Genomic DNA, 15,973 nt, shown 5'->3' with positions numbered 1-15,973 from the left:
AGAATACCAATACACTGTAAGTAACTAGAAACTACTACTATTTAGCGAGCCAAGAAATGTGATTGGTTGATTAACTGGGGGCTTGTCCTTGTAAGAAGCAACACAGAACCGGCTAGATCAGGTATCTACCTGGTTTGTGACGTTTATTATGTAAAAACGTACTTACTTCTTTAGTCGCTGATTGGCTGAAGTGAAAGTTATACCACTTGCCAAAAATAAATCCTAATATTATTTGAACTTACACCTTTTCTCGGCGGCGCTCAATAACAATTGGTGTATTTGTTTAAATTACTACTGTTGTATTGTTTATAATATAGTGAAAAACCTATTTACCAGGGGAAAAAATTAAATTTAAAGAAAAGAAGCAAATTTTCTGTCAACTTTAGGTTTAACTGTTTATTTTGTCACTTTATAAAAAGTGGAATCATCAAAAATTGAACAATTAAAGTCAATAAATCCAATAAAATTGTCACATTACTTTTATTATTATAAATAACACTATTACATAAATAGCTATATAAGTATTCAACACCACAATTACCGCTATGTTTAAACTATTTATTTGTAAATCTAACTTTATTCTGTAAATATATTATCTGCAACATCTTCCATTCTCAGTCACAGTCAGATCACATAATAAATAAAATTGATTATAATATCATGTTGTTTAAAGCTCAGGTTTACAAGTGACACTACTTCCTTTTTGGAAACTGTGGTGTACTGCAAGCCTGAAATCACATTAATAACAAAGTAAAACCCAAACAAAACACACCCCTACTCCGTGGGTTACTCTTTTACTTTATGATTTAAATTCAATAGATTTGATTATAATCTTATAAATAATTATCGTATTATAGATTACAAAGTTCCACCCCCTTACCCCATCAATCCACTCTCACTCTCATTTATGATTTAACTTATAATATAATAAAATAAATACTGAATTATAGATTTTAAACTGTATATTATTATTCTATTATAAACATGCTCACTACTGTGGTGATGGCAGTAGTTTAAGTCCAGTGGCGTAACGGCTCATTTGCTAAAAACCCAGGAGCTTAAGGGGTCCAGAGCAATCTAATGCAACTGCCTAGCTTTGGAGGGCTCATTAGGAGAGCTAAATAAAAAAAGCATTTGTCCACTGTGTTTCGCCACTGTTAAAGTTACTACTTCAAAGACTACTGAATGATTTAGTATAATTAATAATAGTAAAAATCTAAAATAATAGTAACAATACTATATAATGCATAGTTAAATAGAAATCAAACAGTTACTGCAGTAAACAGTAGACTATCATGCTGGCCAAACAATCAAATAAATACTTCACAATTTATACACTATCAGCAGGTCATGTCACACAGCATTTTAACATATTCATACATCAGACACACATTTAACTTGGTCCAATAAAATTCAATCAAAAATATCAAACAACATTTTTGATTTTAAAATCATACACAATTGCAGCATAAATAATGATCATTATTCATTTCAAATAGCGAATATTTTTTAACTAAAATACTATGGTATACTAGACAGTACAGTGAATACAGTATACAGTACTACGCATTTAACATCTCATCATAAAAAAAACAAAAATTGAGACTTCATCTGTAAAAAAAAGCGAATAAAAAATTCATTGCACGTTTTAAAAAATGTTTACACATACTGTAAACCTATCTTGTTAAAAACTCAGTAAAATTCAAGATTTTTTAAAATTTAAAATCTACTTTTCTAGACTAATCACATGTGATCACATGTGATATAAGCAGAATACAATTGTAAAGTTGATCTTATTTCATAAATAACTAATTTCTAAAAAGTTTGGTATTAAAATCCTTATTTACACATTAATGTTAGTTTACTGTATATTAAATATCCTTTTAATGTAATTAAAACAGGAATTAGCACCTTTTAATCTTCAGCACAACACACCACTGTTTTGCAATAAGCAAAACCAGTATCATCATAACCTGTACAAAACCTCCTATACTGAAATTGGAGGACATAATACCGATTTCACTATACTTTGACCATGGACCCTTATAGGTCCACGGCTTGACCGATACACATAGCAACAACACACTGCTGTTGTGCATGTGAAATAGCACAGGAATGCTGTATCATTATCCACCATACAACCTCCTCATGTGGAAACATAGCACAGGAATGCTGTATCATTATCCACCATACAACCTCCTCATGTGGAAACTGTTAATGGATGAATGCTGTATCATTATCCACCATACAACCTCCTCATGGGGAAACATAGCACAGGAATGCTGTATCATTATCCACCATACAACCTCCTCATGTGGAAACTGTTAATGGATGAATGCTGTATCATTATCCACCATACAACCTCCTCATGGGGAAACTGTTAATGGATGAATGCTGTATCATTATCCACCATACAACCTCCTCATGGGGAAACTGTTAATGGATGAAACCATCATTATCCACCATACAACCTCCTCATGGGGAAACTGTTAATGGATGAAACCATCATTATCCACCATACAACCTCCTTATGGGGAAACTGTTAATGGATGAAACCATCATTATCCACCATACAACCTCCTTATGGGGAAACTGTTAATGGATGAAACCATCATTATATTTGAGTTAATAAAATATTTAGAAAATTGTACAGTTTAAACACAGAAATGTAATCTTCTTTAGTAGCTAGTACATATGTTTTTATACTTAATTTACATATTAAAAACAGTGTTTATTTTTATTCTAATAATATTTACACAACAGGTTTGTTGACAATGTTTTTGCCTTCATCTGGTCATATAGTGTTTGTTTTACACCTCTTCCCACATTTGAAGCAAACCTTCTAGGCTAACAATCAATTCTCTTTTTCTTATAATTAACACGGCAATGTTTTCTGCATCACAAGCTAGCCGAACCAATCAGATGGCTTCTATTTCCCTGTTTCATCTACCAGTTCAGTCCTTTGAGTTCACCTGTTAGGTAGGTACCTAAACCATGGACTTCATCTATCCATAGAGCAAAGACAGACACTGTTATAAGACAGGCAATTGTACTTGCCTTTCTAGGTATACAAGTCTCTGGTCAACGACCTGCTTGTCTGTAAAAAGAAACCATGTAATCATTATTTAATAATGTAATTTACGATATAGCACATTTATGACACTCATAAAACTTATTGATTCAAATGATTAAGGTTTTATTTTTCAGTACTGCTCTTATTGTAAACTAGATTTGGCCGGTTCTGATGGGATGAGACTAAAAACAACCAGACCTTGGCACTCTCCTTCATGACATCTGACCTAACTTAGAACATTTTTTTTTTTTTAAGTGATGGTTAAAGTTTCACACTTGAGATTTATTTTTTTCTTTAATTTATTTATTTTAGTGTATATAAAATATACGAGGGTCAGAAAAAGTCTGATTATAGTAGTACACAGTGGCGTAATGGCTATGACCACTCACCGGCTAAACCCAGATAGATATATAATAATAAAACATAAATAACAACATATAATATACTTACAACGTTGAAGAACTGACACATCAGTAGATTCAGACTGTTGACCAAGAAGCAGGCCGTTTATTAACATTAGTCCAGTTTTATATCTTGAGATACACTAATGAAAAAAGACAGTACGATTAATGTATAGTTATTCATCTATAAACATAGAGACATTGAGACTGAAAGAGACATTGAGACTGAAAGAGACATTGAGACTGAAAGAGACATTGAGACTCAAAGAGACATTGAGATGGAAAGAGACATTGAGACTGAAAGAGACATTGAGACTCAACGAGACATTGAGACTCAAAGAGACATTGAGACTCAAAGAGACATTGAGACTCAAAGAGACATTGAGACTCAAAGAGACATTGAGACTCAAAGAGACATTGAGACTCAAAGAGACATTGAGACTCAAAGAACAAAGAAAAGGGGGAGAAATGGAAAGAAAAAAAAGAAATCAAGGGAAATGCAACTGAAAGCTTATGACTTCTGCATAACTGTAAAATATGCAGCTGGTTGGAGGCGGCAACTTAATAAGAAAATAATTAATATATTTAAATTTCTTTGATTTAAATTAAAATATTGTATGGTAATAAAGTCATATTATTCATATAAGAAAATGATACAATGTCATGAGCACACTATAAATAACAAGTCTAAGCTAATTACTGTTTATAGCATTAAGGCTTACCTGGAGGTTGCCATCATTTGCAGTGTGCTCATCCAGGGCAGTGGTGAGACACAGGTCAACAGCATAGCTGTACATTAGCTGCTCCGCTCTGATTGGATTCTTTTCATCTACGATTTTTGGAGATTCATGCAAATTTCTGTCGTACATTTCCTTTGTTTTGTGCAAGCATTCTTTGTAGTAACCATGGAGTTTGTTTACAACTGAAATGAAAGCATTATATACTATCAAACAAGTTTGGTAAAAAAAGTTTGATGCGCCCAAATATGGTAGAGATATGCCCAAATATGGTAGTAATATGACATCATCATGTCCATATATGGGCACATCACATTTTTTTGTCACATAAAGTTTGATAATGTAGACAGAGTGATTAAGAGTGATTGTTTATCCATTGCAAGTCACATGCGTAACACAAAACAACCGGCAACAGGTCAAATGTCAGAAGCTGCTAAAACTAGCATAAACTTAATTAGGGAATCATACCTGTACAAACAGCATTAGATGGCTTTAGTGTCAGTGAGGCAAATTCTGTACGAGCTCTATTTAAACTAACTTCAAGGTACTCTAATGCCTTTAGGTACAGCAACAGCTGTTCCAGTTGCCTAATAAAAAGAATAAGATCCAGACTCTATAATACTGTGTTTTGTTTCTTTTAAAAAGATAGTGACATTGTAGAAACATGGTGACAGTCATATATAAAGAATAGCAAAACAAGAAAAATGGTATGGAAACATAATTATGAGACTAGAGATATAAAAGGAAAAATTAACTTTAACACAATAACAAACCATCCTGCCCAAAACAGAAAAATATGGAAACAAATCTTAACAAGGGTGTCTGAGACATATTATATGTTTTCATCTTTTCCATTGATTGTAAACCTCTAATTAAATTTTCCTGTATTTTATTATTCAACTTCTGTTTCCAATAATATTCAATATAAACAATTAATTTTTATTTTTATCATTACTGTAAATAATCATTGTATATATTTTGTAATTAATATTTATATTGGTCTTGTTTTTTTGTAAAAATCTACTGTAATATTATATCTTATTGTGGTTACCATTATAACAAATGTACGATTGATTGAATAAAGTTCACATATATATAAAGTTCACATATATATAAAATATACACAATATAAACAAACCTGTTAGCTTCACTGACAAATACTAGACCATCTTTAGGCCTGCCAAGAAAGAGTGATTCTGCCAGGGATGTTGTACGTGAGTCAGCCACTTCAAACACTGCTTCTACTATACCCAGCATTTTGTTCAGATACTCTACAGTTTCTGTATGCTCAGGCTAGGATAAAAAAATTTCAATTTATCTATTTTATTAAAATCTCCACACATTAATACAATGGGAAGAAAATAAATTTTCCCGGTCAAAATAAAGATTAAATACGTTGTAGGCCGCAGCATTAACCCGTTTGGTCGACTACTAGAATACCAACAATATTCAAGGATACGGTTGTTGTTGATTAATACAATCAGCATTGAGATTCTACTCTTACAGGATAAAAAATGTTTTAAAACTCTGTCTACACTATCAAACTAGTTTGACAAAAAAAGTGTGATGTGCCCAAACATGGTATTGATATGCCTAAATATGGTAGTGATATGACATCATCATGTCCATATATGGCCACATCACATTTTTTTATCACATAAAGATTGATAGATAGGTAGACAGTGCTTAACCATACCTCAAGCAATGTCTCCTCAGGAAGATCAGGGGCAACGAACTGAATGAATCCTTCCATATTAGGAGGTGACGTAGCGAATGTGTATGGCAGGGATCCTTGAGTGGAAGGTGAACTGTCTCTTTGTGCTGAGCTGCGTCGAGACAGGCTAGATAACCCAGATGAGAGGTTGAAACCAAACAACGGTGGGCTACTGGTACTGCCAAACCCAGCTGTGGGGAAAAAAACATTTATAAATACTAGAAAACCGTGTAAAGCTCTGTCTATACTATCAAACTTTATGTGACAAAACAATATGATGTGACACTCTTAATGTTAATTTGAAAATGAAAGAAATAAATGTTTATTTGATTGATTGATTGATTGACAACAAAAATGTGATGTGCCCAAATATGGTAGTGATGTGCTTAAATATGGTAGTGATATGACATCATCATGTCCATATATAGGCACATCACATTTTTGTCAAACTAGTTTGATAGTGTAGACAGAGCTTTATGTGTCATAAGGGAACATCAATCCATTTAAATGAACAATATAAACTATATGTACTTGGAGAATGTGCTTACCGTTTAGTTCAACACTGTGGTTGGAGTTTGACCTTCCAATCTTGTACAATCCCACAAACTGGTCTGACAGCTTCCCCGAACTGGCACTCTTGTTTATGCTCGAGTGGGACGAAGAACTTTGACCTTCACACTCCGATACTGTTTTACGACGAGCTGTCCTTCGATTGGATGGTATGCTTAGCGGCTGAAAGAGGGTGAATATTTAATATTGAATTTTATGTAAGAAGTCAGATCAGAGCCTAGAAACTGTGAGTTGTTACTGAATACAGAGTTATATTGTTATCAAACACAATCTTGTCAGGAGTAAGCAATAGGCATACTGAACGGATTTAACTGCTCTAGCTGGTTTACATCAGGCAGGTAACCTTATACTTTCCTCTACAAGACTGTGTACAAGACATATGAGATTTATTTATGATATACTGTAATCCTAAAGCTCTGTCTACACTATCAAACTTTATGTGACAACAAATGTGATGTGCCCATATATGGACATTATGATGTCATATCACTACCATATTTAAGCACATCACTACCATATTTGGGCACATCACATTTTTTTTGACAAAACTAGTTTGATAGTGTAGACAGATAAGCTCTTAATGAGAGATTTTTTATAAGCATACTATAATTTTTCTATCCTGTAATTGATGAGTTATTTGCTGTTGGATGTATTGAAAAAGAAAAGTTAAAGGTAGAAACATAAATAATTATAATCAAACTAGTTTGATAGTGTAGCTTTAAAATGTTGATCATTTTTCTTTACCTTTGATTGTGCCTGGAAACTGGCATTGTCTTCCACCAATGATTTCTTGCTGGGAGATCCTATGATTGGCGGCAAGCTGGACATAGGGCTTCCAGTGCCCACTGGTGATTCTCGTTTTGGACTTTTAACTATAATAAAGCACAGAGAATGAAAATAGACAATTAAAGCCATAAATGTGCAGGGGTTCAGGGCTAAATTGCACATAGTTATAGACATTCTTATTGAACTCTGAAGTAGTGAAGCTGTAGCTTGCTGGTTAACATGCTTCACTTCACTTCAGTGTAACTGGTGAGTTACTCGCTGTTGGATGCGTATGAAATGAAAATTCTTATTTCCACATAAGCAAACAGGAAGTTCAACATACATATAACTCACCCAGTCCCTTAACCAACCCTTTTATGGCACATGAGTTACGGTATTGGATAAACTCCTATAATTATTTACAAGAATACATGACCACTACTTGATGGATAAGACATTTACCGGAGGCAGCTTTTATATGGCTAGATGGCAAAGTTGCAGCACGTTCCCAGAGATCACTTCCTGGTTGCATTGACACACGGTGCATGAGTCCATGTCCAGCCTTAGCATTTGTTGGTGACACAAGGCCTAGGCCTAGAACTGGACTTGTTGCTTTTGGATTGTGTGACAAAGTATGAAACTGGAATAATACAAATATCAAAATGAATTTTGCGTAGAGATATTAGCGATAAAATCAGAGATGACCTTTTAGCATTCATTCATCAGTGGAAAATTACTTCCATTTATTGTCATTTGCATATATACATACTTGATCATAAGAAACAACAATTATGATGATGTAATTAATTTGAATTGGAAAACTAGAAGGCATGTTTCCGTTTTGTTTTGTATATTAATGTATTGCTTTTGTTTTGTCATTTTAATGCATCTCTCCATTTCTGGAGGCTTTTTAAATTAAATTGAAATTAATTTAAAATAATTATTAAGCTTATTTTCTAAATATATTTTTAAGATACACACAGAGATAACAAATGCAATTCTGTACTGAATACCTGAGGGGCACTTCTACTGTAATTAATACTTGTTTTGCCAGTTGAACTTTGACCTCTGAAGATATCCTGACCAGCAGATGGCACAGGAATTGGTTTTGACTCGGGTGATGGTTTACATTGAATTGGAAGACTAGAAGGCCTAGAAATTGAAAAATCATCCGATGTTTATGATCGGCAACTAACATAAATCTATTTAGCTTGTTAACCGACACATTAAAGCTCTGTCTACACAATCAAACTTTATGTGGAAAAAAAATGTGATATGCACAATGCATAATATGGACACAATGATGTCATATCACTACCATATTTGAGCATATCACTACCATATTTGAGCATATCACTACCATATTTGAGCATATCACTACCATATTTGAGCATATCACTACCATATTTGAGCATATCACTACCATATTTGAGCATATCACTACCATATTTGAGCATATCACTACCATATTTGAGCATATCACTACCATATTTGGGCATATCACTACCATATTTGAGCATATCACTACCATATTTGAGCATATCACTACCATATTTGGGCATATCACTACCATATTTGAGCACACTTTTTTTTGTTAAACAAGTTTGATAGAGACAGAGCTTTAGATCAAACAATAATCTTCTGACAGATTGTCATTCACTAGTTCTTAAAGTATGGACTAAATTTAAGAAAATGCTCTTTGGGTCAAAATAGCAATGGAATTAATCTTTTAAGAACTGAAGTATTGCAACTAGATTAAAACTTGTCTCTTGGGACACAAATGTTCGGAAAAGTGCGGAAAATTTATGTATGACCTGAGGTATATTATGTATAGTGTTGAATATTACAGTACAACACACAACTGTGAGTCTAGTACTGTATGTACTTATTATATACCAAGACTGACTAACCTGTTATCTGCTGGTGTATTTGGCTTGCTGATGTGCACAGGACTACCACCAGGCGATATCGTAAAGGTAACAATCGGTGAGTTGCTACAATAAATTAATTAATAAATTAATCATTCATTTTGTATTTATTTACTATTTACTATAATAATAAATAAATGAGTCAAATATATCTTATTAATATATTATTATAACATTTTCATTTTCAGAATATTATTTTCATATACCAGCACAACTTTTGTTTGTTATTACAAATTATAATTAATAACATATGATAATCCTAGCAGATTAATCGATTGATTGATAATTTGTTGATTGGTTGATAAATACAATAATTAACATTGACAGGAATATTGTATGATTGACATGCACAAAAACTTTATAAACAAAGAGCAATAACAAGATAAGATATCTATTCACACTAATCTCCTATAGGCTTAGGTATTGGCACTGTTTCAGACAAACAGGTTTTACCACGTAAGCTATGATTCATCTTCTGTTAAGCTCTGTCTACACTATCAAACTTTATGTGACAAAAAAATGTGATGTGCCCATATATGGACATGATGATGTCATATCACTACCATATTTGGGCATATCACTACCATATTTGGGCACATCACACTTTTTTCGTCAAACTAGTTTGATAGTGTAGAAAGAGCTTTAAAAATTAATATGGTAACCATGAGGTAAATCGGTACTACTCACCTTGTTAATGAAATAAAATCACCAGACATAGATGATTTCTTTTGCGCTTGATTACTATTTTCTGAAAATAAAATGAAATCATAGAATCAAATTAAAGATATTGCTCATAATTTCTAAATCAATCAATCGTTGAAATACATTATATTTCTATTTCATTGAAAATAAATTAACATGGTTGATTTATGAGTTGTTAATCCATTTGTTTATCTTTAATTGAAATTGTTTAACTTTACTGTTGGTAATATTAAAAACAAGCAGATTTTTAGCAAAATTTTAAAAAAGCATTTTAATTACCTGAATTATTACTTGGTGGATCTAAAAAAACAAAGTCCTGAAATAGAAATTTAAAAAAAGTTACACTCTGTCTTGTAGCAATCTATTTGTTCTAAGTGGCATGGATGAATTAAGGTAATTCATTCACATTACATTTAATTTGTTAAATAGTTATAAAATAGTACAAAATCTCTATATGATGGTCACAGAAAAAAATTGTTTTTATACCTGTGGCCCCCAGCCTATAAATCTGGATATAAAAGCTCTAGTCCCTGACTATCATATCAAAAAGAAAGATAGAGAATGAATGAACAATGACAAACCTCTTCTAATTGTTCCACTTCAGATCCTGCACTTGATGGCGTGCCAAATTTGTCATCTACTAATGACGCATCAGCAATTGAATGCTTCTTCTTAACTAAGTAGTTGTCTTCTGGAGAGGATATTGGCATCCCAGACAATGGTGATGCGGAGACTGCTTGTAGTTCAGGGGAGCTGGAGGAAAAAGAATGGCATCGGACTGGAACAGGTACGGGAGAGGCTAAAAAATGTAATCCAAAATTCAACAAAATATTTTAAGAGGACACTATAACATTTTATGCGACAAAAAAATGTGATGTGACCATATATCGTCATGATGATGTTATATCACTACCATATTTGGGAATATCACTACCATATTTGGGCACATCACATTTCTTTTGTCAAACTAGTTTGATAGTGTAGACAGGGCTTAAGAGCTGCTTATCTACTATACAATTTACTAGATAGTTGCAGAGACCTTTATGCAAATTTTAATTTTAAAAGCATGATATTTTGTAATCTAATAACTTACTTGTGGCAAGATGTTTCTTTGTAAGGAAAGAATGTGTAAAGAAGCTATCTGAAAATATAAACAAAATAATAAAGTAATAAAAATATTTGTCTTAATACTGGTAAATAAAGATGTATTGTCCCCTCCCCCCCCCCTAAAAAAAAAATATGATCTATGAAGATTACTTAAAAAAACTTTGAATAGGTCATTTCGAAGTTTTAATCAAGTTAATCACTTCTGCAGAAAAAAAAAATGTTTCCAGTTTCCAGTAATGTTTTTCATTTAACTAATTTTGATCCAATGTTTGGTCAAAGTAAATAACTATTATTTGACATTTAACACATTACAAAATATTACTGAACAGAGGAGTTGCATGCATATGTTGTTGAACTTATTTTATTTATTCTGTGGTCTGAAACTCATATTTATACAAACATCATGACCCATGAATTAGCAGGGTCAGACAGTCAACACTTCTATATTTCTATCAAAGCATTTTAAAGCAATTTGATTGTTAGTTCCACTGATCATGGCACATACAATAGTTTTATGGCTTTAACTACACAGGATACTGAACAGGTACAAATTCCAACAACTCCTCTATTGTAAACAAAGTCTATACATACCCCATTCTATGCGTTCAGACGCGTTCTTCTTCAGTAAATAAATCAAAAGATTTTTCAAATCTTTGGAGGTTTCTTTTGGGATACTGTCAACAAAAAAAGCAAAAAATAATATTGTAATTGTATAAATTATTAAATCAATAATATATAATAATTGCTAAATATGGTCATAACCACCAGTACAGTTGGTCAGGTTTTAACCATTTAGACAAATCTCCGCCTCAAATTTCTGATATTTATTGTTTAGGTTTTAAGAAATATTATTAAATTAAATATATACTGCTATAAAAAATGACATTTCTGTGGGTATCAGTGTCTGGATCTCAATGGAGATACAAAATGACAATGCTGTGGGTATCAGTGGCTGGATCTCAATGGAGATACAAAATGACAATGCTGTGGGTATCAGTGGCTGGATCTCAATGGAGATACAAAATGACAATGCTGTGGGTATCAGTGGCTGGATCTCAATGGAGATACAAAATGACAATGCTGTGGGTATCAGTGGCTGGATCTCAATGGAGATACAAAATGACAATGCTGTGGGTATCAGTGGCTGGATCTCAATGGAGATACAAAATGACAATGCTGTGGGTATTAGTGGCTGGATCTCAATGGAGATACAAAATGACAATGCTGTGGGTATCAATGGCTGGATCTCAATGGAGATACAAAATGACAATGCTGTGGGTATCAGTGGCTGGATCTCAATGGAGATACAAAATGACAATGCTGTGGGTATCAGTGGCTGGATCTCAATGGAGATACAAAATGACAATGCTGTGGGTATCAGTGGCTGGATCTCAATGGAGATACAAAATGACAATGCTGTGGGTATCAATGGCTGGATCTCAATGGAGATACAAAATGACAATGCTGTGGGTATCAGTGGCTGGATCTCAATGGAGATACAAAATGACAATGCTGTGTGTATCAGTGGCTGGATCTCAATGGAGATACAAAATGACAATGCTGTGGGTATCAGTGGCTGGATCTCAATGGAGATACAAAATGACAATGCTGTGGGTATTAGTGGCTGGATCTCAATGGAGATACAAAATGACAATGCTGTGGGTATCAATGGCTGGATCTCAATGGAGATACAAAATGACAATGCTGTGGGTATCAGTGGCTGGATCTCAATGGAGATACAAAATGACAATGCTGTGGGTATCAGTGGCTGGATCTCAATGGAGATACAAAATGACAATGCTGTGGGTATCAGTGGCTGGATCTCAATGGAGATACAAAATGACAATGCTGTGGGTATCAATGGCTGGATCTCAATGGAGATACAAAATGACAATGCTGTGGGTATCAGTGGCTGGATCTCAATGGAGATACAAAATGACAATGCTGTGGGTATCAGTGGCTGGATCTCAATGGAGATACAAAATGACAATGCTGTGGGTATTAGTGGCTGGATCTCAATGGAGATACAAAATGACAATGCTGTGGGTATCAGTGGCTGGATCTCAATGGAGATACAAAATGACAATGCTGTGGGTATCAGTGGCTGGATCTCAATGGAGATACAAAATGACAATGCTGTGGGTATCAGTGGCTGGATCTCAATGGAGATACAAAATGACAATGCTGTGGGTATTAGTGGCTGGATCTCAATGGAGATACAAAATGACAATGCTGTGGGTATCAATGGCTGGATCTCAATGGAGATACAAAATGACAATGCTGTGGGTATCAGTGGCTGGATCTCAATGGAGATACAAAATGACAATGCTGTGGGTATCAGTGGCTGGATCTCAATGGAGATACAAAATGACAATGCTGTGGGTATCAGTGGCTGGATATCAATGGAGATACAAAATAAAATAAGCACTGAAAACTGGCAATGCTGTCGATATATCAGTGGATGGATCTCAATGAAGATACAAAATAAAATAAGCACTGAAAAAATGGCAATGCTGTAGGTATCTGTGGCTGGATCTCAATGGAGATACAATAAACAATAAAACAGCAATAACAGAAATAAATTACAGAGCTTTCGAGTTTCAACACTAGTTCATTATATTGGATAATAAAAGGAATCAATATCATATAGTGTATAACTATATATTAATAACACTTAAACAGGTCACACCCAAAAACAAGAACTAGGAAGTGGGATTACCAAGTACTGCTGTGGGATTATAACCAAATACAATAATACTGCTGCTTGTCTCACCTTGGAGTCACATTTTTAGACTTGAGGTAGAATGTTTTAAGTTCTTGTGGTGTTGAGGCCTGGAATGGTGCTTTACCAGTTAAACATTGGTAGATGATGGTGCCAATGCTCCATAGGTCAGCCTTACCATCATACTGCTGAGACATGATCACTTCAGGGGCCTAAGAATATCAATTATTTTTTCAACGTGAATTGAAACTTTTTCATTTATTCAAATTCTTTAATTATTTATGCTTCTAACTTTAACTTTTCTTTTTAAATACATCCAACAGCAAATAACTTATTAATTACAGGATAGAAAAATTATAGTATGCTTATAAAAAATCTCTCATTTGAGGCTTAAGCTCTGTCTGCACTATCAAACTAGTTTTGACAAAAAAAAATGTGATATAACCAAATATGGTAGTGATATGCTTAAATATTGTAGTAATATGACATCATCGTGTCCATATATTGGCACATCACATCTTTTTGTCACATAAAGTTTAATAGTGGAGTAGAAACAATCATCGGATACAATCCTGTCAGGATTGAACACTGGATCTTGGGATTAAAAGGCAATTATCTACCAAGCTACAACTCTAATATATAATAATAATCTATATTTCAAGGTGTGACATTGATTCAGGACATAAATTGAAAATATATAAAGATAAAGAAATATAAAATGCCCACCATATAGAGAGGAGAGCCACACAGGGTGACAGCCATTGTGTCTCCCTTTAAAGATCTAGCAAAACCAAAATCAGCTGTAAAGACAAAAGAAAACTTGTTAACTGAGAAGGTGACGGACGAATGAATGCTGTTTGGTAGCTCTGAGGGGACCCTTAGATGTGATGAAAGTTGTCTGTGTTGTCCACACATGTGTGCAATTAAGCCAACTAGGTTGTGATAGTATAGTAACAGGTTATTCTACTATAATGACATTAAATGAGTTGAAACTAAGATTAATCATAGAGTCAGAGTTAAGCTATTTTATGTTTTATGTCAAATTCCCATATACATGGAGCTATAAATTGCCTGTCTCGCATTGCAGGAAATTTTCCTAGTAATATTACTAGGTGTAACTCCGTGCTTTGACAAAATAAGGTCATAGCATATTTCTTAAAATGATCATTTTAGGGCTTTTGAATTGTTTAGCACCGTATACGTTGGTGGCTTACAGCCATCTACTGGAACATTTACAGCAACAGCGACACCCTGATACAACTCACCAATTTTAATTCTAATTTCACTCGGTAATGGCTCTTTCTTCTCACTGACGTAACTTAGTAATAGATTTTGCGGTTTTAAATCACGGTGAATTATGCCTTTCAACCGCATCGCTTTCATCGCCTGAGCTGCGGGTTAAAAAGAATTCAAATAATTAAATTAGCTCATAAAATATCAGGTTGTTTTATAAAACTTAATAAGGATTATATAAAGGTCATGGAGATTAGATATGATAAATTATATTCAGGGCTGTGATAAGTATAATAATAAGATAAACAGTAGTCATTATTTTACCAATCTGTCCTAGGAATATTCGAATTGTATCTTCACTCAATGTTTTCTTTGCTGAAAAAATAAACCAAATGTGTGAAAAAATTTACACATTCCTTAGTTTTTATGTCAAAAGATATTGATATCTGGAAATGTCTTAATTTCTTACATAATCCGTTGTGCAATGCATTATTTCATTTATTTTTTTCAAGTTAATTTATTTATTTGACTAAATTTTCTAAACATTATCCAAAATATAATGTATATTTTTTTATACTGATACATTTTATAATATCCCATACCTTGTAAGTAGTCTCCTAAATCTCCTCCATTACAGAATTCCATAACTAAGTACACATAATTTGATGTTACCTACAAACAGAGAATACATCATTTTAAAACACCTAAAAGAAATCACTTTTTGAAATGTTTTTATTTCTTATCACAATTCATAGTAAACAATAAAAAGTATACTGAAAGTTCATGTTATGAATCTAGGCTTACTCATGTATACAGTTTTATTCACAAACTTGTTTCCATGGCAACGTTACTACCCTGAGCATCTGTTTTGTAAACAATAGAAACAAAAAAGGCTCATGCATAAAACCTTGCATAAGCTATTATTTATGTTTACACTTCAGTTTGACAGTTGATCAGATTTGGCTGACCTGGAAAAATCACTGACCTGGACATTTACAATGAAATACGTATTTCTGATTAT

At 33.4% G+C, this 15,973-nt stretch overlaps 1 protein-coding gene across 3 annotated transcripts in view; it reads right to left on the bottom strand.

Moving 5' to 3' along the window:
* Window positions 1-473: 473 nt before the first annotated feature.
* LOC140045453 (serine/threonine-protein kinase ULK2-like) overlaps window positions 474-15,973 on the bottom strand; it is an 18,435-nt gene continuing 2,935 nt past the window's right edge. The window contains exons 5-26 of one of the 3 annotated variants that reach the window (XR_011844583.1): window positions 15,555-15,624; window positions 15,277-15,327; window positions 14,985-15,110; window positions 14,446-14,519; window positions 13,771-13,931; window positions 11,589-11,671; window positions 10,984-11,031; window positions 10,472-10,689; window positions 10,170-10,206; window positions 9,876-9,936; window positions 9,171-9,254; window positions 8,274-8,412; window positions 7,723-7,900; window positions 7,240-7,367; window positions 6,474-6,657; window positions 5,908-6,116; window positions 5,350-5,504; window positions 4,680-4,798; window positions 4,197-4,396; window positions 3,524-3,617; window positions 2,472-3,097; window positions 474-2,252 (exon numbers count right to left, since the gene is read on the bottom strand). Coding sequence is in view for 2 of the 3 variants with exons in the window: in XM_072090361.1 (XP_071946462.1) it covers window positions 3,033-3,097; window positions 3,524-3,617; window positions 4,197-4,396; window positions 4,680-4,798; window positions 5,350-5,504; window positions 5,908-6,116; window positions 6,474-6,657; window positions 7,240-7,367; window positions 7,723-7,900; window positions 8,274-8,412; window positions 9,171-9,254; window positions 9,876-9,936; window positions 10,170-10,206; window positions 10,472-10,689; window positions 10,984-11,031; window positions 11,589-11,671; window positions 13,771-13,931; window positions 14,446-14,519; window positions 14,985-15,110; window positions 15,277-15,327; window positions 15,555-15,624 (2,484 nt within the window). In the remaining variant the exon portion in view is untranslated. Of the gene's footprint in view, window positions 3,098-3,523; window positions 3,618-4,196; window positions 4,397-4,679; window positions 4,799-5,349; window positions 5,505-5,907; window positions 6,117-6,473; window positions 6,658-7,239; window positions 7,368-7,722; window positions 7,901-8,273; window positions 8,413-9,170; window positions 9,255-9,875; window positions 9,937-10,169; window positions 10,207-10,471; window positions 10,690-10,983; window positions 11,032-11,588; window positions 11,672-13,770; window positions 13,932-14,445; window positions 14,520-14,984; window positions 15,111-15,276; window positions 15,328-15,554; window positions 15,625-15,973 lie in introns of all 3 variants that reach the window. The other 2 variants (XM_072090361.1, XM_072090362.1) reach the window with 2 other exon arrangements.

Source organism: Antedon mediterranea, chromosome 3, assembly GCF_964355755.1.
Source record: "Antedon mediterranea chromosome 3, ecAntMedi1.1, whole genome shotgun sequence".
Taxonomy (NCBI): domain Eukaryota; kingdom Metazoa; phylum Echinodermata; class Crinoidea; order Comatulida; family Antedonidae; genus Antedon; species Antedon mediterranea.
Note: the sequence above shows the minus strand (reverse complement) of the source record. Positions and strands in the feature narration are given on the sequence as shown.